General features: G+C 39.6%; 2 protein-coding genes across 4 annotated transcripts in view; one reads left to right on the top strand and one right to left on the bottom strand.

Annotated features, from left to right (window-relative positions):
* The window catches only part of GREB1L (GREB1 like retinoic acid receptor coactivator), a 192079-nt gene extending 188262 nt beyond the window's left edge, over positions 1–3817 (top strand). For both annotated transcript variants that reach the window (XM_066625247.1, XM_066625246.1), the window contains one exon: positions 225–3817. In XM_066625247.1, the coding sequence (XP_066481344.1) occupies positions 225–388 (164 nt within the window). In that variant the 3' untranslated portion in view covers positions 389–3817. The remainder of the gene's footprint in view (positions 1–224) is intronic.
* Positions 3818–6458: 2641 nt separating this feature from the next.
* The window catches only part of ESCO1 (establishment of sister chromatid cohesion N-acetyltransferase 1), a 29904-nt gene continuing 8730 nt past the window's right edge, over positions 6459–27632 (bottom strand). For both annotated transcript variants that reach the window (XM_066624078.1, XM_066624079.1), the window contains exons 3-10: positions 27160–27301; positions 25413–25479; positions 23851–23965; positions 20903–21034; positions 12806–12895; positions 9969–10109; positions 8877–9064; positions 6459–8427 (exon numbers count right to left, since the gene is read on the bottom strand). In XM_066624078.1, coding sequence (XP_066480175.1) covers positions 8277–8427; positions 8877–9064; positions 9969–10109; positions 12806–12895; positions 20903–21034; positions 23851–23965; positions 25413–25479; positions 27160–27301 — 1026 coding nt within the window. In that variant the 3' untranslated portion in view covers positions 6459–8276. The remainder of the gene's footprint in view (positions 8428–8876; positions 9065–9968; positions 10110–12805; positions 12896–20902; positions 21035–23850; positions 23966–25412; positions 25480–27159; positions 27302–27632) is intronic.

Here is a 27632-nt window from a genome sequence, read left to right as displayed (position 1 = left end):
AGGAAATCTGATTCCCAGCAGTTTGTGGGCAGGAAGAGTGTTGTCTGAACAGACAAATTAGGTTGGAAAAGGGGCATGATCTTATATTTAGAAGCAATAGCAGCAGAATTCTGGGTCCAGACTTAATTATATACAGATAATATTTCCAAGCAGTAGAAGGACGTCTTAGCAAATAAACAACCCAGAAACAATGTAAACCATGTTTTGTTTTGTTTTTACTTAAGGTGCAACCCTGTGTGTCATTTGCCAAGACAGGAGCTCCTTGCGTCAAACAATAGTCCGTTTAGAGTTGGAAGATGAATGGCAGTTTCGTCTAAGAGATGAATTTCAAACTGCTAATAGCAGTGATGATAAACCACTCTATTTTCTGACTGGACGCCATATATAAGCTTGAGATGAAACAAAATGGCAAAGGACGAGAACCCGACATGTCTTTTTTTGTTTTGTTTTTTTTAAAAGTACAATCACTGTGGAGCAAAGTGCAACCAATATTTATGTTCACTACTCTTTAGGATTTCCCAAAATTTTAACCCACTCTTAACATATTTTTCTGTTTTTTAAATGATTGACGAGCATTGATTCAATTCCTGATGAGTCACTGTTACAGAAGCGAACGTAATGCCATACCCACTGTGATCGGAGATCTGGGGGATAACCTTTTGATGGATGATGAGTTCTTCTGGTCTCTTTGTACTATGCTAAGCAGGGGGGAATTAAACTGACTTTCTGCATCTATCTGCTTGAATGTGTTACGTGACATTCACACTAAGGATGAAAATTATTTGAAGATAATATGCGGAGGAATGCTGTCCATTTCTCTTCATGTCTGTACTTTTGGTACGGTCTTACTCAGGGGTTTGAAATGACAAAGTAACATAGATATTTGTGTTAAGAAGAGTAATCTTTGTTCACTTTCTGTGCAGTGTTAGCTTAAGGTTTGTAATTTTATATGTATTGAAACTGTTTTGGCAAAATTTCCACAGAGGTTTAAAAGTTTACTATGTAAGTCTGAACAAATCAATGAATGTATGGCAGGCATTGTACACACATGCAGGTTTGTCTTTTATTTCATCCTCTTGGATAGCCATTATTTTTTGGAACTCAGAGATCCTTATGCTCACCTGTTTAGGGAAGGTTGTGCCTGGATTTGGTCTCCCTCCCTTAGCAGATCATCTGTTGCTCTGGCAGCATGTAACAAGTAGGATCTAGAAAGACAAACTGCATGGGAAAACCACTTTCCACACATGAATCACATTTGCCTATGGTTTGAAAAGTATCTGAGCAGCCAGACTCAGTAGATTTCTTATGCATAAAGTTTCCTCAGTGTATTTAAACCTATCAGAACTGTGTTTTGACATAAGTAATCAACATTCTAGCTTTCTTACATTGCAGAAAAACTGGCAAGAGTAAGAGAATTCTTTAAATTTTTGCATTGGGTGCCTCGCTTTTCTCTAGTCTGCAGGATCTAGAGAATGCTACATTTGTGCTTTTATTGAGTTGTCACTGTCTCATGAATAACTAGACCATAAAGTCAGGTTAATGGAATCTAGTATTTTAAGATGCTATAGCTGAAGCAAACTAAGCCACAAGTTATGAGCATTAAAGTCCTTACATTACTTTTGAGTCAGCTGGGACCATAATGACCATAAGTCATTATTTTTTTAAAAAATAAAGGTCTTAGGCATACCTGGAAAAGTTGGATTGTTAATTTTAAATACCAAGGTACCAATCCAGTTGAGCACAGATGAAGGAACTGTTGAGCACAGAATGAGGACTCCCTCTGGATTCATTCAAACCCCTTTCCCATTCCCCCACCAGTGTGAACACTGGCACACATGCATGTAGTATGAACGAGAGATCCATGTGTTCAATCTCTAGGCAACTCTCAGTCTCCGAGCCATGCAAGTTATTTGTGCATCCAAACACAATGGGGATAATGGACCCATTGGTATGGAATGGACCTCCCTTCATACTGCCTGTGTATGCTTGCCGATATGCTCACATGAGGAGGGGAACAGAGAAAATTGCTATTGAGCCTAGTCAAACCCCTTCAGATGCAAGCACTGCTTAACTGTACTGAACTGAGAGTGGGCAGTATTGCAGTAATACTGTTAGGTCAGCATGAATTGTTCCATAATGAAATTCTTTGCAACAGAAATTGCTGAGTGTTTGAATGAGTTAAGTACAATCAGGTCTTCTTTCTGCAGTTAACACTGATAGTATTCATTCCCCCCCCCCCCACATTAATCATATTTTTTATTCCAGTTTCTATCATCGCAGTTAGCCTAGACAATATTAATAGTCCATCATATGCACTCTTACACTTTTTCTTGCCACCTAATACTTAAGGTAGGTTGTCTGTTTCACAAGATGGTGAAACAAGCTATTCATTCAATATATTGCATTAATTTTGATCTTAACACAAGTGGTGCACCTGCCAAACCTGCATTTAGAACAAAGTGTTAATCATGCAAATTTTTTTACCTTGTGAAAAAGCTGTTTACAAATAATGAAAAACATAATATATTAATTGAAGTTGAAAAGGAAAGTAATGGTTTTCATATCTATTGGTTTTAAGATAGCTTGACGTAAATGTAGCATATTTCAAATGAACAATTGTTTACTTTAGTGTAGGTTGTTTGAGGGTGTTTGTACCCATACAAAATCTGCCTTATACTTTAAAGAATACCTTAATTTTTATTTGGGAGAAGCATAATGTAAGCGCTAGTTAGGAAGTGTAAGGCCGGTGGACACTGTGCAGCCTATAAGATCTATAATAAACACTGGTGTTTTAAGGGTTAGTAGGGTTTTGTTCTAGCTTCATTGGTTGAACTTAATACCTACATATAGTAGATTTGAACATTTCCAAAGAGTTGCCATTTTATTGCAAATTTTGCAGATATGTTTTCAAAAATCTTTGTATATTTGATGTTTGCACTAAGTTCTTAAAATTCCAGGTGCTGAGATAGTAAAGAGGTACAAAAATATCTATAAGCTGGGAACGTAAAGACTAAGGGCCTTTTCACACAGTCAGGACTTTTTCTAGCCAGATTTGTAGCACACTGTCTTACACACCTTCCCTCAAGAAGAACCTTTGTTTCTGGGTCTGTTTCTAAGCAAGCACTATATGTACCTAGAAAAATGTAGTAGTGCCTAGGGAGTGCTTTCTTTGTTTTACTTGATACACCATTTTGTGAATGTGATTTTTACTAGATAATTCTATGGGGAGTTTGCACATACCTGCTGGCCAAATCATTTTTTTTAATTCAAATTTTGTTAGTGCACTCCCTGTTGACCAACCTGCATGGGAACATGCATTTCTTGTTGATCATTATTGGAAGCATTCATGCTCCACTACTCATTATTAATGAGGAATGTTTTGTGTGAAAAGGCCCTGTGTGTTTTCTATGTTGGACAAGAGCAGTTGCTTATTCAGAACATCATCGCTAAAGTAAAGGGAGAAGAGCTTTGGTTGACCATGAGCTGAAGCCTTGATTGATAAATGTCTTCACAAACTAATCACTGGGGTCCATGTGCTGCAAAAGTACAAGCTTTCTGATATGAGATACAAGATGGATGATCAGAATAAGACACCAAATGCTACCATTTTATTATTTTTGTTACAAGCCTTGCCAGCAAGGCAATGACATGAATGTATTAAATAGGCCAGCATTTTTTATCTGTAGACTTGTTAAAAAAGGAAGCTAATCAGATCTGAAGCCGTCTTTAGTGTAAAACTCTCTTAACCAAAACTTGGTGAATTTAGCTTCACTAGTCAGTCTACCTCCCATTTTCTTGTTTGAAGTTGTCTGCAATTGTGGCTACAGTATGTTTGTTTTTTCATTAAATTCAATGAATATTACCATTTGAGAGTCTGACCTGTTTTTACTGTGTTGCTTCATCAAACTTTGAAAATGCTGTCTTTTTAAAAACCCCTTTCAGTATTATACGTCGTAACCTAGAGTTTTTAATGCTTCTCCTTCAAAATAGTGAAAGGTGAATGGTATGTTGAACCAATTAAGTAATCATTTCCTTTAACTAATTAGTTCCGTTTAATCAATTCCTTTAACAAAAAGCAAATGTCAGCGCATAGTTGGAAGGTGTATGCAGAATCTAGGTTAGTCTGGGTTAAGTCAATGGCTGGATGGGAGCACTGCCAACTCCCATTCACTATGTATGCTGCCTTGAGTTCTATAGAAATCTATATCCAGTCATTTGGTATGATTTTGTCATGTGCAGGTTATTTTGTGACAGTCATTTTGTTTGTGATTTGTTGCTTTCTTATCTGCACTCTGAAGTGGTCCAGTCTAGCAATGGTTCTCTCATAAAACAAAACCAACTTCCTATATTTAAAGTCAATAGAACTGAGTGAAAGCCCAACTTTAATGTGGCAGTGATTTTTACTGGTATAGGCACATTCAAAGGTTTGATTCTACCCTGAAGTCCACAATAGCCCAGCCCAAAGAAATCACTATATTACTGTTCAGTTGTATCCAATAAGACCTGGTTAAGACATCTTGAAAATGCTCTAGGTAATTCCACCCATGGTCAGCATCTCTGAAGGCTATGCATGAATCAACAGAGCAGAGAAATGTTGGTAGATCACAGTAACTAACATGCTACACTACTCCTTTGTATATTCTGCTGTCCATAAGTTACGCAGTAATGCTGAAGAGTGCACACTAGCAATTGTTGCTATATTTATGCTGTAATCTTATACACCAGTGGTTATCACACATTTAGAACTGAGACCCACATTTTAGAATGAGAATTTGTCAGGAACCATCAGAAGTGATGTCATGACCAGAAGTGACATCATCAAGCAGGAAATTTTTTAATAATAGATTACAATCCTATCCACACTTATGCAGGAGTAAGTCCCATTAAGTATCATTGTTAAGACTATACACAGTAGTTTGTTAAAAGTATAGATCTGTAACATTTCCCTAAATGCAGTCACATACTATGGTAGCATCAAGTCTAATATATTAATAAAATAGTGAAATGAATGGGGACATACCTGAAATTGGCTCACAGCCCACCTAGTGGCTCCTGACCATATTTGAAGAACACTGCTATACACACTTACCTGGGAGTAAACCCCATTGAACAATGTTAATTACAGTGGTTATAAATGGAACAGGCATGGGATCATACTGCTTATCAATTTCCAGTAAGGCAGGAAATGATGTAAGGTAGGACTTTGCTTTAAACCTTTGTTGTATTTTCAATAACCCTGTATAGATGTTATGAGAGCCAGAATCTGACCAATGTACCTTCAAGGATTATCAGCTAATGTGGTTAGGTGGAAGATATCTGGCTAGGGGGAAAGCTATCAAGGTTTAGCAAGGCATTTATTGCATTGTCTCTTCTTAGAGGATGATCCTGGAAAGAGAATGAATGAATTTGCAGGGACAAAAGGTGAGGTCAGAAGGAGCGGCTCAACCTTTGTACAATACTTCCTCACTCACTTTCCTAACAAGGGGGAGGTCAGATAAAGTCTGATATGGGCATAATCACCCCTACTTACAGCAAGCACATTGTGACTGAAGATACAAAAATGAACACTTAAGATGCACTATTTAGTGGGGGGGGGGGATGATGCATATAAAATAACTTTATATAAATAAAGTTTTCCTAACTAGCAACTGTTCACCAGGATCATAACTGGATGACTTTCCCAACTCTACTGAACGAGTTACTTTCCAATGAAGATGCCAGGAATTGATCATGTAACCTTCTGCAAGCAAAGCATGTGCTCTACCACTGACATGTAAATCTATTTTTTGGAATCAGTTCATTACAGTGTGCCCACCTTCTTAGAATATAAAAAAGGTAAACACTTCCACGTAGCCAGGCATCATTGCCAAAGTGTTTGCCACTGCAGATAAGGATGGAACACCACTTTTTAGCCTGTAGTAAATATTCTACTATGAAATTCACATTATAAGAAATGGATTTTCCAGCCAACATGCATTATGAATCAAGAAGCAACTAATGACAGAAAGAGCTGAAGTGATCACCATATTAGAAAGGACTTCTGTGGGGGGGGAGAGACTTCTGTGTATATTGCAAGAACTCATGTAACAAATATTTTTAGGCATGGGTGAATATGGTTGAGCCTTATAAATAGCAACAGGTCAAGATAACTGCAGCAGTGGCATTAAACTCCCTTCTATTCTTGAGCCACATAACCTGTATTAGTTCATGTCCTGCCCTCATGCTTCAAGGGGACATCTAACAGGCCATGTTTGGAAACAGATGTTGAATTAGATAGGCCCAAGCTTCAAGCTAGTTAGGGTCATCTTAGGTGTAGAATGTGTCCACAATATTACTTCATATTTTCACATATTACCACAGAAGATCCCTACTCATTACCTTTAAATAAGAATCAGACTAGGATTTCAATAACTTTTTAATATTCAACAATATCAAAGGAAATGCTGAAATGCATTTAGAATTAGTACATTTAAAAATTATCAAATACTTTATTTTTTAAAATCTACATTATATACACAAGTCAAGAAAGGCCACTAGACTTTCAACTTATATACCCTCTTAAACTGGAGGGGTTTGATTAAGTATCAAAGTGAAGTTCACAAATGAGTATATATACTCAGTATGCTATTGCTGAAGAGAGCAGGAAAAATTTTTAATTTTATAAAAGCTGAATGAAGTTTATTCCTTCCATTCAAAGTAAGTACTGAAACTTTAATACTGTCTTATATAGGCCAGTGGTTCCCAACCTGGGGTACATCTAGTCCAAGGGTGTCCTTCAGGACCTTTAGGGGTATCTGGGAAAAAATCTGGTAGGTAGTGCCCAGAATGTCTTGCAGGGCCTGCAAGGCAGGCAGGAAGGCAGCTAGCACCTGGTTGTAAAAGCACGTGAAGTGCAGGTTAGCTAACAGACTCTTAGCTACTTTTCTGCCGGCCAAGCTGGTTCAACATGCTAACCTGCACTTCATGTGCTTTCACAGCCAGCTAGCAGCCTGCTGCTGGATCCCAGAAGGGTCAGGGAGGTTTCGGGACAATCTTCCCTGGCTAGACCTGAAGGAAAGCTACTCTGTCCCCAAGAGCTAATAAAAATGAGGGGGAATAATTATATCCAATTAAAGCACCTTCTGACTAACCTATCAAAAAAGCCTGAGGAATGAGAAATTGCCAAGTCTACCACACAGCCAGTATCTCCATCCTCCAGAGAGTTTTTTGGGGAGGGGGTGGCAATAAAAGAAGCACTTGTTCTGCAGAAATGTTGCTTACCACCTGCCTTGTGGCTACAGCAGCAGCACTGGTGAGGGGGGTAATGCCACATTTGTTGTTGTGGCAGTTCAACAGGGTGGGAGAACCTTTACCAAAGAGGCTGCAAGGAATTGTGCTTAGCTTCAGGATTCTCAAAGATACTTCAAGGATATCAAATCACATGGGGACCAATCACATCAAAGGCAACAATTTGACTCATGGAATAAGGGGGGGGGGGGAGAACAGATTCTCTCTCACACACAAATCCCATGTAGAAGTTTTCTCTTGGTGGGCATTGCAACTGGCTTAAGGGTGGAAAAAACTTTTGGGAAGGAGGCATCAGATTGGAAGGGTCTCTCCCCTTCCCAGTTATTTCTCCTCAGCCTGTCATAGGAGTAATCTCCATTGTCAGAGGCAGCAGTTGCTTCTCTCCATCAAATGCCCCCCCAGATCCAAAAAATCTGGCAATGGGTCTCCAAGAGCAACCGCAGCATGCCTCTTTGTGATGCCTTGTCAGCCAATATGTATGCTAAGATGAGGAGTACAAGTTAGGGTAATAGGTTGCCAAGGATAAACAAATGGAAAAAGGTTAGGAACCACTGCTATTAGATCATCTTTTTATTGACGTAGGCGTTATTCTTGACCATGTGAAGCTTTCATTGCCACACCTAATGTTTTTTAGTTGTAATAACTCTTTTGCTAGCCTGCTATTACTACAGTGTAACAGTGTGAACTTCAAAATGTACTTAAAGGCGACCACAGTTCTTGCACTAGCTGACAGTCCACTATGAACAATTATATGCCTCATGTAAACATGACTAGTTTACTATAGATAATTCATTATTCTTTTTATAAAAATATCTTAAAAAATAACCCTACTTCATTACTGTTTACAGATAATAAAATACAAGCACAACCTTTTGGTTGTTCCTAGTCCTGAGTTCACTGCTATTAAGTGTTTGTTCTCCTGGTCAAAATCTGCAGCTGGGCAATAGGTCAACAATTTCTCATTACCTTTTGCTATAATAATTTCCATTTTAAGCAGATTGCTGTTGTCCACTGAGAAAGTTATACACCAGGAATTGACTAGTACCAAAGTACTGTGTTGCAAAGAGTTTTCCATCAGGAGTAGGATCAGAAAAAGCTATTTCTTCTTTACTCAGATATGAACCATATATAAAGTTACTCCTGTATAAAGACAAGTAAAAAAAATCATGATGGCAACAAAAATCTTTTGAATATAACTACCAGACTGCTGATCAAATAAAAATGTATTTATTTATAAATGTTCTCCAATTCAGAAACCACTCAAATATCACACCTTTTAACTTTAAGTTAAAATAACTTTTAAAGGGAAGTTAACCTGAAACTGCAGTTGCTTTTCTACCCTTGCCCTACAACATATACAACTTCTAAATTTTGAACATCTGCTAAATGCATTATTACAATCACAATGAACCTGAAGATTTTCTAACAACACTGATCAGGAAGCACTGACAGCTGTTGCTGTTAGATTGTACACCTTGTTTTATTTTGTAAATTTAGTTATTTAAATAGGTATTTAACTGGACAGGTAAGGGATAATATACTGTATTAATAAAGAAAAGTCAGTCATACTAGTAAAAAAACCTGCCTACCTTAGGCATTCTAACATCCGAGAAGCAATTTTCTTCCGTCGCATCATACTAAAAACCCAGATGCGACTAATTCCACAAATGGCAGGTTCTGGAGATGTTGAGCAGCACCAAGCCTTCTGCCTTTCAAAGATAACTTTTTCATTTTCTGAACTAACTTCTGGAACCTTTTCTTCAATAACTCTATAGCCCTAAAGAAAGAATGCAACTATTAAACCTTACCACCACAAAGTTTATAACTTGCATAAAAGGAGTGATTGGGCAAGATGCTAGATCAAGATGAACAGGGACAATTGTTTTTTATATCAGGAATGGCAGCACAGAGTTATCTGTTAGGAAACTGTTTCTCAAACTGTGGGTCGAGAGCCAATTTCAGGTGGGTCCTCATTCATTTCAATATTTTATTTTTAATATATCAAACTTGATGCTACCATGGTGACTGCATTTGGGGGAAATGTTACAGACCTGTACTTTTAACAAGTTACTATGTGCATTCTTTTAACAATGATATTAAATGGGACTTACTCCTGGGCAAGTGTGGATAGGATTGCAGCCTATGATTGTTAAAAATTGTCCTGCTTGATGTCGTTACTTCCAGTCATGACATCACTTCTGGTGGGTCCTGACAGATTCACATTCTAAAAAGTGGGTCCCAGTGCTAAATTTGTGAGAACCACTGGGGGTGAAGGTGACAAAGCCAGGAGAACTCATAGTTATTGCTTGCCCAAACCCAATTTTCCTACTTCCTTGTTAGAGTTAAGGGGTTGCCATGGTGATAGGACAGCCAATGTATGGGTGGAGTGGCATGGGCTGTGTTAAGAGAGAAAAGAGGGAGTCTAACAGGAAAGGGACCATTAGGCACCACACTACAGTATCCAATGCTGAGAAGTTCCCAGATGGGGATCATGCAGCTGGCTGGAGCTCTCCTAGGAACAAAACCCTCAGCTTGTGCTTGACTTGGAAAGCTGGGGCACTTACAAGTAATGACAATTCTGTTCTCTGCCGTATGGACTGCTAACCTATAAAAAAGTACCAAAGAAAACCTACTAGGACAAAGAGGGACTAAAAAATTGGTGCACTCACAGCCTTACTTACCCACTGGATATGTTCCGCAATTAAGCAGCCAGTTACTTTTTTATCATTAGAAATAAATAAGAACGTCTTTGTTCTGGAACATGTAAGAGGGGCTTGTTGAAATCCCAAATCATTATCTACCATCTCTCTGATCTCATCAACCTACCAAAAACAGCATAACAAAATGATATTAACACAGTATTCAAACTATTTCTATTTCTAAAACTATTAGATTTATTATTATTTATTATTATTATTATTTTATTAATTTATACCCCACCTTTTTGCCCAACGGGCACACAAGGCGGCTCACAACACTTTAAAAATACAACATTAAAAACAATTAAAAACAATTTACAATAATTAAAAAATCTAAAAACAAACAAACCCCCGGCGAAGGTCATCCACCAAGGCGACCAAGGCAGTCTCCGTCCCGAACCCTGGCCTGAAGCCAGATTGGAATGGGTCCAGATAATCCGTTTCCTCCAGGACCCTCTGAAGCTGGGACGCCACCACCCACTCAATTACCTTGCCCAGGAATGGGATATTCGAGACCAGCCGAAAGTTATTTAAATTAGTGGGATCCAGGGAGGGCTTCTTCAGGAGGGGGTGAACCATCGCCTGCTTCAAGGCAGGCGGGAGCACCCCCTCCCTCAGAGATGAGTTCACCACCCTCCCCGTCCACTCAGCCAGCCCATCCCGGGCAGCCCTAATTAACCATGTTGGGCACGGGTCGAGCGGGCAGGCAGCAGGTCTCACACTCCAGAGAATCCCGTCCACATCCTCAGGCTCTACAAGCTGAAAAGAATCCCAAATAGCAGGATAGACAGGTGCCCCAGGGACATCACTAGACATTTATAAACAGATCATGCCTAAGAATTACAAGAATGATTTCTCAGAAATGAATAAAGAGGTATATCCTGCAGAGAGTTATCTTGATAGCAAAAATTGAGAAGTCATAAATTCCAGTGACTCTTAATAAATTTTCTTCTCTCCATTTATCAGTAATTTATTAAGATTTTTCACATATATAATAAAAATGAAAATTATAACTAAAATTAAAATAGGGCACAATCCTAACCCCTTATGTCAGTGCTTTCCAGCACTGACTTAAGGGCAATGAAGCTCCGAGGTAAGGGAACAAACAATCCCTTACTTTGAGGAGGCCTCTGTGAGTGACACCCAACTGCAGGATGCAGCACATGTCCCATTAGTACTGCTATACCAGTGCTGGAAAGTACTGACATAAGGGGTTAAGACTGCACCCTTAGTTATGAAAACAGGTACAAAACTACTGGAAAGGAAATACCTTTAACAATAAAACAGTAATAAACTAAGAAAGGGCCTCCATTAAATGTTATACTGGCAATTCTCCATGTACAAGTGCTGCAGTGGCCTAGATAAAATCCCGACTGTTTAATTGCTTACAACCAGATTGCTTTCACAACAGTATAAACTACTAGTTACTTTAGACTACTCCTAATCTGCTCCCAGAGCACGGTTATCCTTTAGGAGTCTATTCCCCACTCAACATTTTGTTCTGCAAGATTTCATGATGCTTTTTAAAACTTCTTTCCTGCATAGGGGGAAATATTATATCCAAATTGGATCTCTGTATCTCACAGTCTAACCCAGTGGTTCTCAAACTTTGAGGGAGCTTTACTCCCTCAGGAAGTTCTTGTGGTAGAGGGGCTAGGGCATCGACACAATCTCCAGGATCGCATCGTTAAGGGGGGCAAGAGGGTGTGCTTTGCACTTACTTTCATAAGGCAGGGCTGCAGCAGGCTACAGGAGGTGCGGGGAGCCCTGCGCAGCCCTGCACAGTGCTCCCTGAGGCTTGCAACATTTGCTAAAAGCAGGCGCAAAGCATCTCCTGCAAAATGGAAGTGCTTTGTGCCCACTTTTAGTGAAAGTTATAAGCCTCAGGGAGCGCTGTGCAGGGCTGCCCACACCTCCTGTAGCCTGCTTCAGCCCTGCCTTATGAAAGTGCAAAGCAACCCCCCTCACCCCCTCTTAGCAACGTGATTGCTGCCTCCCTCCCCTTCCCCTGCTCCTTAAAGGGACGGGGGAAGCGTTACACGAACTGGTGGGCTGCAACCCATCAGTTTGAGAAGTACTGGCCTAACCTATTTCACAAGGTTGTTATGAAGATAAAAGGAGGGCAGGTGCCATGTACACCACCCTGAGCACTTTCAAGGAAGGGAGATATGCAAATGCCAATGAAAAATACATCAAGAGTCAATAAGCTGCCCATGATGGGCAAATAGAACAGACTTGCATGACCCCACATTTTTCTTGAACGATTCAATGAAGCCCTTTAGGATCAACATTCTAGATACAAGAATTCATTTGACAGAATTGTCTTTTGCATGGCAAATCTGTGGCAATTCACTCTATTCAGCAACGAACTCTGGACTGGCACTAATTCTCAGCTCATCTAGAAATAACTTGATCACTCATACATATTAACCATAACTTTTCACATCACAAGCAAACATAGATGGGAAGGGACAACAGTTAAGATTTAAAAAAATGTTTCAAAGATTTGTTGCATAGATTTGACAGCTCCTACATAAACACAACTTTCCTTTGAGTTTCTCTGTTCCTCATAAAGACCTGAAAGGCATAGGTTACTAAGATGACATTAATTCTTACAGGTCTTTCTGGTTGCAATGAAAATGCTGTCTAGGTAAAAAGTTTCAATCTAAAATGAAGTCTACATAGGTATAAAAATAGTCAGTAATCCAGGACTTGAAATTATGCTGCGCTTCAAAGCTAGTAGAAATGGTTAAAACCAGGTGCCCATTTGCTAGTACGCAGAACCAAGCACAAGATACACAGTTGGAAGATTGATCTACCTTTCTCAGGGCGTATTTCGGATCATCAGGAAGTACCATTATTATCTTGCCATCAGGATACTCTGCCAAAATTCTCTCTTTTTTCCAGCCCTAAAGAAGCATATAATACTACAATAAATCATAATTTAACTTATTGTTCACATTTATCTTTTCTTTTGGCATTTGGAAAATCTGTATTTGTGTGGCAAGTAGAATTTCTGATTAGGCTATTTCACATCCATCTGACCAGCCATAACACAACTTTTATAAAATTCAATAGCAAACTGTGTTTCAGAAATTGTCTTAAATACTGCGAACTCTTGATTTTTGCTTTGAATAGCTCCAATACAACTTTGTTAATTAGACCTATTCTCCCAAGCAGCAACAAGTGTGTAGACATATAGGTTTCTGTATGTCTTCCACATTCTACTGAACAGAAATTAATCCAGTTGTTGTTTTAAAATAGTGTTTCTTTAACATAGTTACCTCCACAAATTTAAAAAGTATGTACATTTCAACATCCTGGCATGCAAAAGATCTCCAGGAGGCTTTCAGTGAACCGACAGACATGCAGTGCTTCAAAATAAATGATTCCTTCTATTTTGTCACTTGTTATAACTATCATAGTCACAAAAATGAGACTATAAAGAATAGCTACCTTCTAAGAAACTAAAGGGGAAAGTTGCTATGTTGTGTGTATCTGAAAAACACACTCAAAAATGAGGTAATTAACTCTTCTTCAGATCCACACTGATGGTGATTAATGAGCAGTACCTGCATGGAAAAACAAAACAAAAAGCCACTTAAGTCTACTAAGATGGGACCTAACAAATTATAAATTTCTGTTGAAAAATATTTATTAGAAACTATAGTTTGCTGCTTATAAAGATCCTGAAACTATATCTAGAAAAAGGATATTTATATTTCACTAGACCAGGCATGTCCAACTTCGAACAGGTCGTGATCTACTTTTTCTGGCCAAAAGTGCCAGTGATCTACCACCATGAAAATTAAGTTTCAAATTAGTTTCAAATTAAATTTTAACCCAATAAAGTTGGAGGATCCCCCCCCCCATTTTTAATGAACCTCCTGTCATTTACTTGGATGTGATCAGCTGTTAAGCAAATTAAGCAAAAACAAAACAGAGAGACAAAGACCCAGTAAGAACTGCGAGGGGAAATGGAAAGTACATTTTTTCTTAAAGTTTTATTGAGTAATAACTTTCTTTAACTGTCTTAATAACTTTAACTTTTATTGAGTAATTTATGTTAAATTTAGGTTGAGTATTGATCCAGGCTGATCTTGCACAATCTTTAATATTTTGCTCTTGCTCATTAGTGAGACATCTGAGCCTGCATTTCATCCACCAGCTTTTTGAAGTTGGGTGAATATTGCGTTAGGGCCAGTCTCAGGGAATCCTGGAGATGTTTATCTGTCATGTTGGAATGTTGTGTACTCTGTCATTTTCAGATGGGAAAACGCAGATTCACACAAATAAATTGAACCGAAACAGGAGTGTACAGCTTCACTGCATCTTCTCAAGTTGGGAAATTTGTCTCTAGGCACTAGCTTCCAAAACAATTTTTCTCAGCACGGGTCTTGAGAAAAATGTCATTTTTAAGGGTTAATATTTCATTTTCAAGAGATGGCTTGTTCAATGAGTAATTTTTACTGATAGCAGCTGCAGTTTCTTTAATGTCCACATCTACTTTGAATGGGTATGACAAGTACTCCACACTGTTCCAATTTTTTGGAAGTCACAGAATCGATTTTCAAATTCCCGGATAACAGAACAGATTTCTGTCACATACTTCTCGTTCTGAAAAACAAAATTTGGATATTGTCCCAGATGGTCCTGCGTATTAGGAAAATGATTAAAAGTGTTGTTTGCAAGGTCAGTCATCATTAGCTCAAATTTGCTCTTGTAGGATAAAACTGTACTCATCTCGCCAACGCATTTGTTTTTACCTAGTAGTTCAAGGTTCATATCACTTAGTTCGCCTGTAAAGTCAGCGAGAAATGCCAGATCACATAACCACTCATCTTCCAACTCTGCTTGGTCATCTCCCCTCTCCTTCAAAAAACTTCTTATTTCATTCAGCAAATCACGAAATCTTTGCAGAAATTTGTGCCTACTTAGCCACCTTACATCTGTGTGCAAAATGATTTCTGCTGCCCCTTCATCAAGAGTAAGATTGAAAAGCCATCTTTGAAGTGATCTTCCACGAACTGAATTTACAATTTTGAAAGTTATGTCCATGACAGTCTTTGTATTGAGTTTCTTGCTTGCCAAAACTTGCTGGTGAATGATGCAGTGGTAAGAAAGGAAATCTGGGAAGTTGTCATGCTGTCTACAGAGGGTTATGAAACAGTTAACCTCACCTGTCATTGCTCTTGCTCCATCAGTAGTGATGGAAACAAGTCTATGCAATGGAAGATTACACTTTGTCACAAAAGAATGGAAAGAACTGAATATTTCCTGACCAGTAGTTCTCCCTTTTAAAGAAATCATTCCAAGTAGTTCTTCTTTAACACTGAAGTCTTCAAAAACCATCTGGATAAAGACTACTAACTGGGCTATGTCTCTTATGTCTGTAGATTCATCCAGTTGGAGTGAGAAAGCAACACAATTTGAAACATCCTCCAACAATTGTTCAGTTGTGTCTCCACACATCTTTTCTATTTGCCGCACAACGGTGTTTCTTGACAATTGTACATCTTGAATAGCAGCTATGATCTTTCTTATTTTTAAATACTTCAAAAAGATTGTCAACTGCTTCAAGAGAACAGTTTTTTTTTTACAAATTCCCTTCCAGTGAAAGGTTTGCATTTCTCTGCGATCAGGTTGCAGACCTTGAAGGATGCTATGGTTGCATTGACCGAATGTGACCTTGGCTTCACCATCAACTGTTGTCGAGTAGCCAATTTCGATTTAAGTTCTTTGAGCTTCAGTTTTCGAATTTCACTTTTGGGTGGAAAATCAGCATTAAACTTATTGCTATGCAGAGCCTTATAATGATGTTCCAGATTACCCTTTTTGGGCAAGGATACTGGGGCGTTACAAATTAAACAACAACACTTGTCTTTCACCATGATGAAGAAGTAGTCCATTTCCCATTCATCATAAAAGTGGTAGGTTTTGCTCTTCTTTGGAACACTCATCTTCATTATACTGGAGTGGCTGGATGTAAGAAGGCCAAATCTGCTAAGTTAGTATAAACACTGGCTGAATCTGGTCCAAAACTGTCACTGTCCCAAAGTATTAAAGATCAACAGGAACTGAAGACCTCTGGATGATGTGCAATACAAGGACTAGAGATGACAAAACCACACATGCAGTTCTAAAAGTAAAAATAGGAATTCATCATACTGGCACCAATAAACAAACAATCATCAAAACAACTTAAACACCTGTCCAGCAAACCAGATAAAATCAAATATCACCAAACAAGTTCAAATACCATCACACGCAATTTAATAAATTCTGCACACAGTGTAGAATCAACGCAAAGGCAAGGCGAAATAAAAATGCAGTGTAGAATCAATGCAAAGGCTAGGCAAAATAAAATTGCAGAGGCAAGCAAAAGTCACAGTGGTTTGAATCAATTCGAAGGCAAGGCATAGGCAAGTTAGAACAAAATTGGAAAAGCCCGCCAAAATCACCAAATTCTTGACACTTCGTTGTGTCTGCCCGAAAACGTTTAATGAAAGCGAACTATAAAGTGACCAACGACCAGCACTTGACAAAACTAATATGGTAAGTGTATTCAGTTAAAGCCCAGGCGAATGGATATCACCTGGTATATAACATACTTCTAAGGGATGTTGGGGCGGGGGCAGGAATGGGTAATTCTGAGAGGCAGGAGACCAGGTATGATGCTGAGCCTGTGGCATCTCGTTGCAGGACGCGGGCGGCAGCCCCCTGGGGTACCCACAAACTATTGGCACGGAAACAACAAACGCCCCCAATACACCTGCAGGCAAGATTCCCACAGGTAGGGAAAAAAGACAGGCAAAGGATCAGCGGTGGCGGCAAGCCCTCAGCAGACGACCTGCCGGCACCAGCTCTCTCCTAGCGAGCTGCTGGAGAGATGGATCCAAGTGGGACTGGCGATCTACCTCTGACCCCTCCCGATCTACAGGTAGATCGCGATCTACCTGTTGGACATGCCTGCACTAGACTGATCTACAAGCCCTACCTGTACTTTTTAAAACTGAAGTTTTAAAAAAGAACTTTGAAGAAGGCGATGGTGGAGAAAGACTGAAAGATATTCTGTCTGTAGTTGTAAACCAGTATTAAAACGGTCCTTTCCCACAATGGTTATGCTTTCAGCACTACATACTAAATTGATGCTACCAAGCAATGAAAACAGATGTGATATCTGCCAGAATAGTAGATTTATCTCCACCCAATCAGAAGACAAGCACATACAATTTCAAGTCCCAAAAACAATGTTTGGATTTAATTATAACCCCAACTGATACTGAATACATCCAGTTTGGGAGTATAATTGTCTCACACCAATAGCAACATCAAACATTGCAAAATGAGGCAGAATTTGTGAAGTCTAAGGCTACAATCCTTTACTCACTAAGCCTGAACAATGCCTGACTACCTGCCTTCAAAAATGTGAGGGTACAGGACTAAGAATATGAAGGATGACAGGCAGGAAGAGTTGTCAGATTCCTCTTTAAGAAATCTCAGTGAATACGCAAATGATCCTTTAGTCAATTAGTGTCAAGTGGAAGCACTGTCAATTTATGATCTAGTTTAGCAACTAGCCGAGCCAACTATTTATATAAGTGAAACTTTCTACCAGGAGACCAGGATCTTTTGAAATATTCTGGTGTTCCTATACCTTTGATAATGCTTGCCAAAGCTGCAGGCGAAATGTCAGGAGTTTTTATCAGAACACAGTCATCGAGCCTGAACAGTTTTAATATTGTTAATCCTATCAGCCATAAAAGCCTTAGAACATATATCTTTACAAACTGACTTGAGGTCAAACTAGATGTGCATGCAAACACAAGCAAGGTCACACAAAAAATCCAAACAGAAAATCTACCATTATGAAGGGGAAAAACATTCCCTGTACATATGTTGCCTGCTTCCCTAACCTCTCACCAAGTCAAACAAAAGATGGGGGAAAGACATATTGATGGTGCCGTCACTGGCTATCCAAAACAGGGAAAGCCACAGAGGAAAGAATGAGATATAGGGAAGATAATCCGTTAAAGGACAAAACCAGTCTTATGCTTGAACTGACTTTTATTGGCTCTGCCAGCTGGCACGGTAAAAATAAAAGCTTCTTTACCTTCTGTGTATGCACCAATGTGACCTGCAATAAATTGCCTGTACTCCATAAGCATTTGCAGGTATGCTTCATACATGCAGGAACTGCTTTCCAACAGCAACCATTAAAACAATCAATGAAAGAGAGAGGGCATGACTCTGCTCTACTTGCCTGTGCCACCACTTCTCCTCCTCCAACCCCCCATTAAAAAGAAGCTTTTGGAAAGCCAGTCACCCATGCTCTTCCACTACATCTTGATTCCATGTTTAGCACAGAGCTGCACTAGTGTCAAAAACTTACAAGCTTTTAAGGAGGAGGAGTTGGGGAGAAGGCCAGAATCAGTTGCATGTTTAGTTTTCATACCTATGCAACAGAGTCAAACCAAATGTCACAGCAACACATGCATGTGCAAGGGTTGGGTCACTGGTGCATTCATTTAGGGTTAAAACCATTTGAAATACAGCAGCATTTGAAACGAGCAGCACAGTGGGCAGGAGAAGAGAACTGAACTGCTCCTCTCCACCACCCATGCTTTCCCCACTAAAATTACTATACTCTGGTTCTTTTTCTAGGAATTCCAAGACCAAAATTAAACTCTCCCAGGGGAAAAGAATGTATGAAAAAGATTTAGTTCCCTTTGTCTTGTGCCTTCTATTGGCACAACATGCATTCACTCACACCATGTTTTCATCTCCTCAAACAGAGATAAAATACAGAGGTTGTAGGTGTTGCTTTCTCTTTCTTCTGTGGTACAGGTTGTGACTCAGCATCTGCAGGGGTTCCATTTCCAGAACCCCCACAGATGCCAAAAATCAGATTAAATGAAATTAATTAAAGAAAATAAAATCACTTTATTCAGCTGTTTAAAAATAGTCTCGCTTACCATTGTTATGTGGGAGAGCGGTAGCAGGCAGGCAATCAACCAATCTACAGCTTAGTTTCAGTTCACTCCAAGGCAAGTGACCCCTCCTTTCCTCTGAAGCATGTGAAAGAATGCAAAGAGAATGCAAAATGGAGGTGACAATAACTTCTGCTTGGCATTCTTTCGTATCTGCTCCAGGGGGAAGGGAGGGGTTGCTTACCTTGGAGTGAACTGAAACTAAGCTGTTCTAAGCCCCTGGAGACTGATTGATTGATCAATTGCTTGCCGCTGCTCTGCTGCATTACAACAGTAAGTGAGGCTGAGTAAAAGGATGTTTTTTTCTTTAACTTAAAGGGCCCTTCTCATCATAGTGAAATAAAACTGTGGAAGAAAAATCTGTGGATAATTAGGTTATACCTGTATTAAAATGGCCGCTACCTCTAAACACATACATAGCATACTTGCATGACAAGATACATGTTGAGGTCCTGCAGGATGACTCTGTGTTAAACACAGAAAAGGACTCTGTTAATCTATGCTTACTCAGAGTGCTGGTGCTAGTTCCACTAGGTAAGCAATGAAGTTTGTTGCATCTAATGAAGCACTAAACACACATCAAAATAGAGCATTTATTTGCAGAGCAGTATTGCTACCAATGTCTAACTTTTCAATCCATTTTTTCCAAACACACACTGAAAACTTTTGCTTTAAAAATTGAATCCTTGTTAGAACTGCAATTCACATTTTCACAGTGATAAATGGCTGGGTAGTACAGTGGTGAAATGTAAACTATAAGATAGGAAACTCTGGTTCACATCTCACCTGAGCTACGAACCTGCTAACATCACAATCCTTTGCATGTTTACTCAGAAGTAAGTCCCACTGAATTCGAGGGGGCTTATCTCTAACTAAGTATGCAACTTAAGTAGCCTTACGGGGCTGACAGTGGCTTGCATACGAGCAATTATACTGACCTACTTATCAATTACAATGTTCTTTGAAAGATTACCAAAATAATGAACAAAACACACTCTGAAGATTCAAAAGTATTATATAAAATGCTAAGAATTATTATAGCAGAATCCTGAAAAAGCAAGATTCAAAAAAGTCAACAATTATTTGACTACCTTCTGTGGCTAACCACTTCTGGCAGATAAGTTATGGTGTAGCCTGGGGATTAGTATTCAGGAAGCAAGCTCAAATAAAGAAGTGATGCAACATCTGGAATAGACAGGGGTGGGACAGTTAATTAAAAAAGAAGACATGGAAGAGTTGTACTGCAACCATAATTATCCTTTGGATATTGTTCCATTCCAAGCTGGATTAGAATCAAAGCTTGAATTTCAGTGTGGTACAGCAGCAGAGTAATTTAGTGAGTTCAGTTCAGGTATCCTGGAGGTCTTATCAATGCCAATGCAGAAAAAAGAAGGTAACACGTATGATAAAGAAAACAGACTTCACAGTTACAGGGTGATCAGTCTAAATAGCAGTTTTGTACTGGTAGGAATTTTCAAAGAAAAAATTTCATGCAAAGTTTAATATGTTCAAATAGCTGCTTGATATGCATAGAAACTACAAAAATGGGAAAGTTACTTGTGCCCCTTATTTGTGTATTCCTATATTAAATCTACAGCAGGAGTAAAATATATTTGAAAATGCATGCATGACATTGTTGGAGAAATCATGGGCAAGCTTTATCAACTTTTGGGGCACTAAGCTATACACTGTAATATTGCTTCATAGGAAAAAAGCAAAGAAAACAAAAGATATGATTAATTACATAAGGAGAATATGTGTGACTGACTAGCTTTATAACTGTGGGCAAGAATCTTTCAAAAATAGATTCTTGCCCACAGTATTTTTTATTAACAGGCTATACCAAGAATTAAGCAGAATTCTAGTTAATCTATAGCAGAACTATAAAAGCATATCCCACTGTATTAAAAAATGAGGTGGTCTTACCACATATTTTACAGCACTTATAAACTGATTATGGAAGAGAAGATGCTGCGTTTCATCCTCAGGATTTGAAGCAGTGTACAGCATTCCACAAATATTACATGAAATCGCGCCAAATCGCTTTTGCCCTGCATCCTATATAAAGGAAAATACATTGCTTAGGCAAAAGCATTGTTGTTGTTACTAAAAAAATTCTATACTGCCTCCCTCTCAATCAGGACTTAAGGCAGCTTACAATATGATAAAGGCAAGTCAATATAAGACATTCTTAAAAAAACAGCATCAATTCAAACAAACCACACTAGAAAGCATAATTCAAATTATGCAATTCAAACACCACACTAGAAAGCATAATTAGATTACAAAATCCTTAGAAAACACCTGTGAAAAGAACTTATTTCTTTATTCTCTTTATTCTCCAATGAAACACTGGCAAGGAGGGAGACATATGCTAGATGGAAAATTTCACATTGTGGGAGCTAAAAGTGAGAATGTCCTCTTGTCCACTACCAACCAAACTTCAGAAGATGGGAAAAAACAGGTGGAGCCTGTTAATCCATGGATTTTTCATACACAGATCTGGCTCAACACAGGTGCCCTGACTTGCACTGAGCCAGATGCTCCACCTGAGCCCTCCAAAGGGGAACGGAGCTGATCTATGGTCACCTCCAGAGACCTCTCCGAAGTCTACAGAGGCAGTGCGATTTGCCTGTTGCTTCTGTGGGCTTCAAAATGGTCCAGAGAGGCAAAACTCGCCATTTCCAGAAATCGGAAGTGACTTTTTTTTTGCCTCTCCAGGCCATTCTGAAGCCTGCAGAGGCAGTGGGCAGACTCATGCTGCCTTTTCTGGCTTCAGAAAGCCCTCCAGAGGCAGAAAGGGGCAGAAAATTTGATTATCCACGATTTTCGGTATCAGTGAGGGGTCTGAGAACAGATCCCTTGTGGGTACTGAGGCCCCACCTATACACGATTGCATAAGTGCATACAAGAAAACACAATTACATAAAGTCAGACAACATCTGAATAGCTGCATTTTCCACCAGCTGAAGGCCTTCAAGAGCAACCCTAGGGAAAGCACTTTACAATAATCCAATTTTGATGAGCAAGAAATAGATTATAAATAAGCCTGCCCACTCAAGACAGAAATGGGCACAGATACAGCGCCCGCCCACCCACCCGTGTAAACTTTATTTTAGATTGAAAATCAATATATATTCTTCACCACCAGCATCCCACAGCAACAAAAAAACAACAACACTGGGTGTCATCAGCATATTAATGTCAATTAACATCATACTCCCAAATGATCTCCCCCCGACAGTGTAATGTAGATGTTAAAACATTTCTGGGGAGAAGATGGTATCATGAGTCAACTGGCCACAGTGTCAAACAGGAATATTCAACACTACTTTCTGAAATCTACCCTCCATGAGGGACCGTAGCCACCCCAACAGAGTGCCTCCTTGCCTTATCCTGGCCAAAACCCCAGAAGAATACAATGATTGATAGTTCCAAACCACCCAGCAGAACCAACAGGAATATATTCCCTCTGTCTAGCTCCTGAAATACATCGTCCATTAAAGTGACCAAAGTTGTGTCACTAAATTCAGGCTGACTGAAAAGGCTAAAGATAATTTCCTCCAGGAATTCCTGAAACTGGATGGCCACTATAGGCAGGCCTCCGTATTCAGTATCTGTGGATTGATTTATCAGCGGATCCAAGACTCCCCCCCCGCAAGCCCATTAACATTGTTGAAAGGCAACCCAAGTGAAGATGTTCTTGCTTTTACTAGTTGCTATAAGCATTCAAGCTTCCGTTCAAGAAGTTAACTTCCTGCTTCCTGTTAGTACCAATCTAGTTTATTTCCAAGCATTCAGGTTGCTGGCCTTGAATGCTTATAGCGATCTGTAAAAGCAAGAACATCTTTGCCCCAGTAAGCCTTTCAATAATGTTAACGGGTGTGCAGGGACTGTGGAGATAGGGTTCCCCCATACATGTTTGAACACCTCATCTAAGAATGGAAGCCTGGATAAAGATTGGATCAGCAAGAGGGCTTCTCCAGCAGAGGACTAAAGAATATGCAGGGCTTCTTAATAAAAGTAACAGTTGACAAAAATATGAACATGTGCAGACTCCATGACACTTAGCTCCCCCAACAGTGTCTGATCCTCAGCTTTACTGCATCTGTAGCAAATAGCTCTCACTTAGTGATGCACTAAAATATCCAGAAATGGAGGTACAGGATTGCTCCCTTTCTGCTTCCCCTCCCTTACTTCCTTGTACTAATGTTAATATTTATACATATAGTGGGCAGTTCATAGGCTACAGTCATATTCATTTCAGGGAACTGAGTTGCCCAGAGATGAAGCAGGGTAGATGCTGATTTTATTGACATTTCCATATGTATAAATTTTCATTTTAAACTCATATCTCAACCAGGGTCATTCCTTTGCAATCTGTTTTTATTTACAGAGTAGCAAAGTGCCTGCAGTTATACAGACATTTCATACACACTTGCAGAACCCTATCAGGTGGGACTGGGCAACCCACAATCAGTGGAAATACACAGGATTTTCCTCTCCCATACAAAACTAGAAGTATAATAGAATATTCAAAACAACAACAACAACAGTATTTATATACCACTTTTCAACAAAAAGTTCACAAAGCGGTTTACAAAGAAAATCAAATATCTAATGGCTCCCTGTCCCAAAAGGGCTCACAATCTAAAAAGATGCAACACCTGCAGACAGCCACTAGAAAAGACACTGCTGGGGTGTGGTGGGCCAGTTACTCTCCCCCTGCTAAATAAAAGAGGAGCACCCACTTGAAAAAGTGCCTCTTAACCAGTTAGCAGGGGTTAGCAAGAGTCAGTTTCTTTTGCTCAAAATAATAGAATCAAAATAATAGGCAGGATGAACATTAAAGACACACTGCACAAAATACTTACTATGATTAGCTGCTTATCACTGTCTTTTGCCGCCTCTCTTAGTTTTTGAATATGCTCTTCAGATGAAAGGAAACCACTGCATTTTGATGCGAATGAAATCTTTTGCAAACATGGCCTTTAAGTATAAAAACAGATCAGATAAATATAGAAAAATCTATTAAACTATTAAAAATAGATGTCAAAAAATAGAAACAGTTTTCCATTTTATAGTTTTTGATATAAATTTAAAATGCTTTCAAACATTCTGCTTGAAATACAAAACTCTCCATGACTTGAACAGTCCGAATTTCAGTCAATACAGGTGATATAAAACCACCCTAAAGTAAGTAGTTCAATCTTGAACATGTTTAGTCAGAAACAAGTCACACCAAGTTCGATGAAGTATACTCCCAAGGAAGCATGTGCAGATTCAAAGTAAATTTTCTTTCATTATACCAGTGGTTCTTAAAGTGTGCTAACAGTCCTGGGGCTCCATGACACCCCTTATGAACACACCATAAGTGGTCAATATCTGTTCAGTGCTGCACCACTCTGTCCATGCGGTGGTGCTCTGGAGCTCTCACAGACTCTGTGCATGTGCCAGAAGGGCTCCCAGAGATTCCATAAGAGGACGCAAAGAGCTCTGAAGTCTCTGAAGGCCAGCAGAGGGAGAATAGAATGGAAGCGGAGAAGGAATGCAAAGAAGTGGGGGTAGGGCAGGGATTGGATCAGTCCCCAGATGGGGCAGGAATGGTGGCAGAGGCCTCTGATATAGCCTATCCCCCTTCCCAGGCCTGATCTTTCAACATGGGACTGCTCAGATTTGTGCCAGATATTTTGCTGCCGCAAGTCCAAGTTGCCCCACTGCAAATGTTCCCTTACCCTGAGGTGCCTGCCAGTGGCCTCATTTCACGATGTAGCATAGGATGCAGTGGCATTTTGGCACCACTGCATCTCTCTGCAGTGCTGAGGATAGGACTGGGCTGCCTATCTACTTTTAATGTAAGTAAGCAATATGCAAAAAACTCTAGATTTGGCAGGGTATAAAGGATATCTAGGAGTTTCAATCAGGAGCGGTCAGGTTGTTTCAACCTTTAAACAAAAGCTGCTGCAACTTCCTTCAGTTTCCAACAACCAGAAAAGCATGGGAAGGAAGCGGAGACTATTTATAGATCAAGAAGTTTTACTCTGTTTAGACCAGCGATTTTCAACCTTTTTCATCTTACGGCACACTGAATTTTAATGACATTAAAATGCAGTGTGCATTTTAATGACAGGGCATTAAAATGGTGTGCATTAAAATGGTCAAGGCACACCATCAGGTTTTTGACAATTGACAAGGCACACCTTGCTGCCAGTGGGAGCTCACATCCCCTAATAATAAATGACCCCCCAAATTCCAGTGGCACACATGTGGACCACTCGTGGCACACCAGTGTGCCATGCCACAGTGACTGAAAATGGCTGGTTTAGACTATAATTAGAATTTTCTAAAAGAAATTGGCTGGTGATTTTAATGCAAGCTTCCAAAAAACTGACTGAAAGTGCAAAGTATGCTACTTGAACCCTGAAAAATACTATACCTGCTCTCACTTGTCTCTGAAGTTTTACTTGTGAACAGAGCACGAACCAACTGTTCAGGAGCCAAACCTGCAAATCAATCAGTGTGTTAATGCAGTAATGCATATATACTAAATAGAAGAATCTAGAATTATGCTTGAAAACAGAAAATGGATACTTGGAAATATAAACATTTAAAAACCTGAAAAAGCTCAATTTTCTGTTTAATATTTGCCTTAGTGCTTCTTCCTGTAGAAATACTTTATGTAATACAATCTAAAATGGCACAAATCTTTTGCAACACCCATTAGATACCTAAACTAAGAGGTTTTCAAACTGGGGCATCATGACACCCCAGCCTGTGGGTGCTGGCCTCTTTGCCCTTAAGGAGCGGGGGCAGCCAGGAAGCAGGGAGGAGGGTCAGCTCAGGGGGGCTGCAGGGGCTTGGCTGCACTCATCACAGCCTCCTGCAGCCTCCCAAGGGTGCAGGGAGCCCTGCGCAGGTGCCTACAGGGCTTCCCAAGTCAGGGAAAGTGAAAGTAGAACAACTGCGCTCTGCCTTTGCAAAACTGGAAGTGGAGCACGGTCACTCCACTTTCACTTTCCCTGCCCTGGGAAGCCCTGCAGGGGCTTGTGCAGGGCTCCCCGCACCCCTAGGAGGCTGCTGCAGGGACTGGTGGGTGCACCCCAGTCCCTGCAGCCCCCCTGAGCAGCGCGATTGATCGCATCGCTACCTTCCCTCACCCACGCTGCCTCCTCCCCGCCCCCGCAAGGACTTACTGTGGGCTTCAAAACTCCTGGAGAGTTTGAAAAATGCAGCCTTATGTCCTAAACTGCTTCTTGAAGTGCTGCTGCCTTACTAATTACGTCCTATCTCCAATGAATGTATTTGAACACATGAGGCTGCTTTACCTCTTATAAAAATGGTACGTATCAAAGAGTTTATTGCCTTATATTAAAGTACTTCAGAAGACAACTAGGATAAGAATGAGATAAAGTCGTTTTCTACTTAGCACTTAATTACTGTCCTGTACTGTAGTTAGCATAACATAACAAAGCTTAAAAAACTCAGGAGAGAAACAAAAGGTCAAAAAGAAAACCATATGAGAAAAGGTTGGAGGAACTTAGCATGCAATTCTATAGCACACTTGTGCGCCACAAAGACAAAAGTATCCACCCATCTAAGTATGATGTATTCCAGGAACTTAATGAGGTTCTTCTTTGCTGCTTCCTTGAAATTTTTAAAAAAGGGGTGGTGGTGGTGGTGTACAGGGCTGACCATATGTTACGCAGCTATCATAGTACATATCTAGTAGGGTATCTTGATGGGTCACCAATTTACATAAAACTGTTCTACAGAAAACATATAAAATATACAAGTAGTTTTAAAGGATTTCAGAAAGAAGAGGGCTACCAGAGAAGGGTTAATGCTATTGACTAACGCAGGCAAAATATGCTAAAATACTAGAAATTTAATTAAATGTTAAGGCAAACTTACTATAAAACCAGGACTTAAAACAAGCTGCAGATTTCCTCTCTTGGAAGTCTTCAATAAAAGCAGGTAGTTGTAATGAACAGAACAGATTATCTTACTAAGGACCAAATGTTGGACTTGATAGTCCACAGTGTCTGGTCCTGCAACTGCTGCTACATATTTATCAAACTTCTTATATAGGAGTATTCACGTTTTTTCAAAACAGACTTCAGCTATCAATATTTGACACAGAAGCAATACATTTCTGAAAGTATATGGAATTGTTTTAAGTTTACCTTGAGATTTCATTTCTTCTGTATCTTTTTTGACTTGCTTCACTGTTGGTGCTGCTGCAATGGCTTGCTTCACTATCGGTGCTGCTCTAGTGGTTTTCACTGGGGTACTTTCTGGACTTGAGTCCAAATGCAAATTGAAATTCTAAACAAAACATCAGAACGTATACTTTTACATAAAATGGTTCCACCACATGTTGTTGTATTTTACAAAATCAAAGGCTTATAAATATGAAGCTGCCTTCTACTCTTGGTCCACCTGAATCACTGACTTCATTGACCGATAGCAGCTCTCTAAAATTCCAGACTGCAGTCTTCCCCCACCCTATGTGGAGATGCTGGACACCAAACAAAAGACTTCCTGCATGCAAAGTACAGTATGTGCTCATCCCCTTTAAAAAAATGCACATTTACTACATTCGAAGTTTGACAGTAGAGCAAATATTGGCAGAATATCTTACTAAATTTCTAAAATT

The sequence above is a fragment of the Tiliqua scincoides genome, chromosome 4 (assembly GCF_035046505.1).
Source record: "Tiliqua scincoides isolate rTilSci1 chromosome 4, rTilSci1.hap2, whole genome shotgun sequence".
Lineage (NCBI taxonomy): Eukaryota > Metazoa > Chordata > Lepidosauria > Squamata > Scincidae > Tiliqua > Tiliqua scincoides.
The sequence above is the reverse complement of the archived record's forward strand: the minus strand, read 5'-3'. Positions and strand labels throughout refer to the sequence as shown.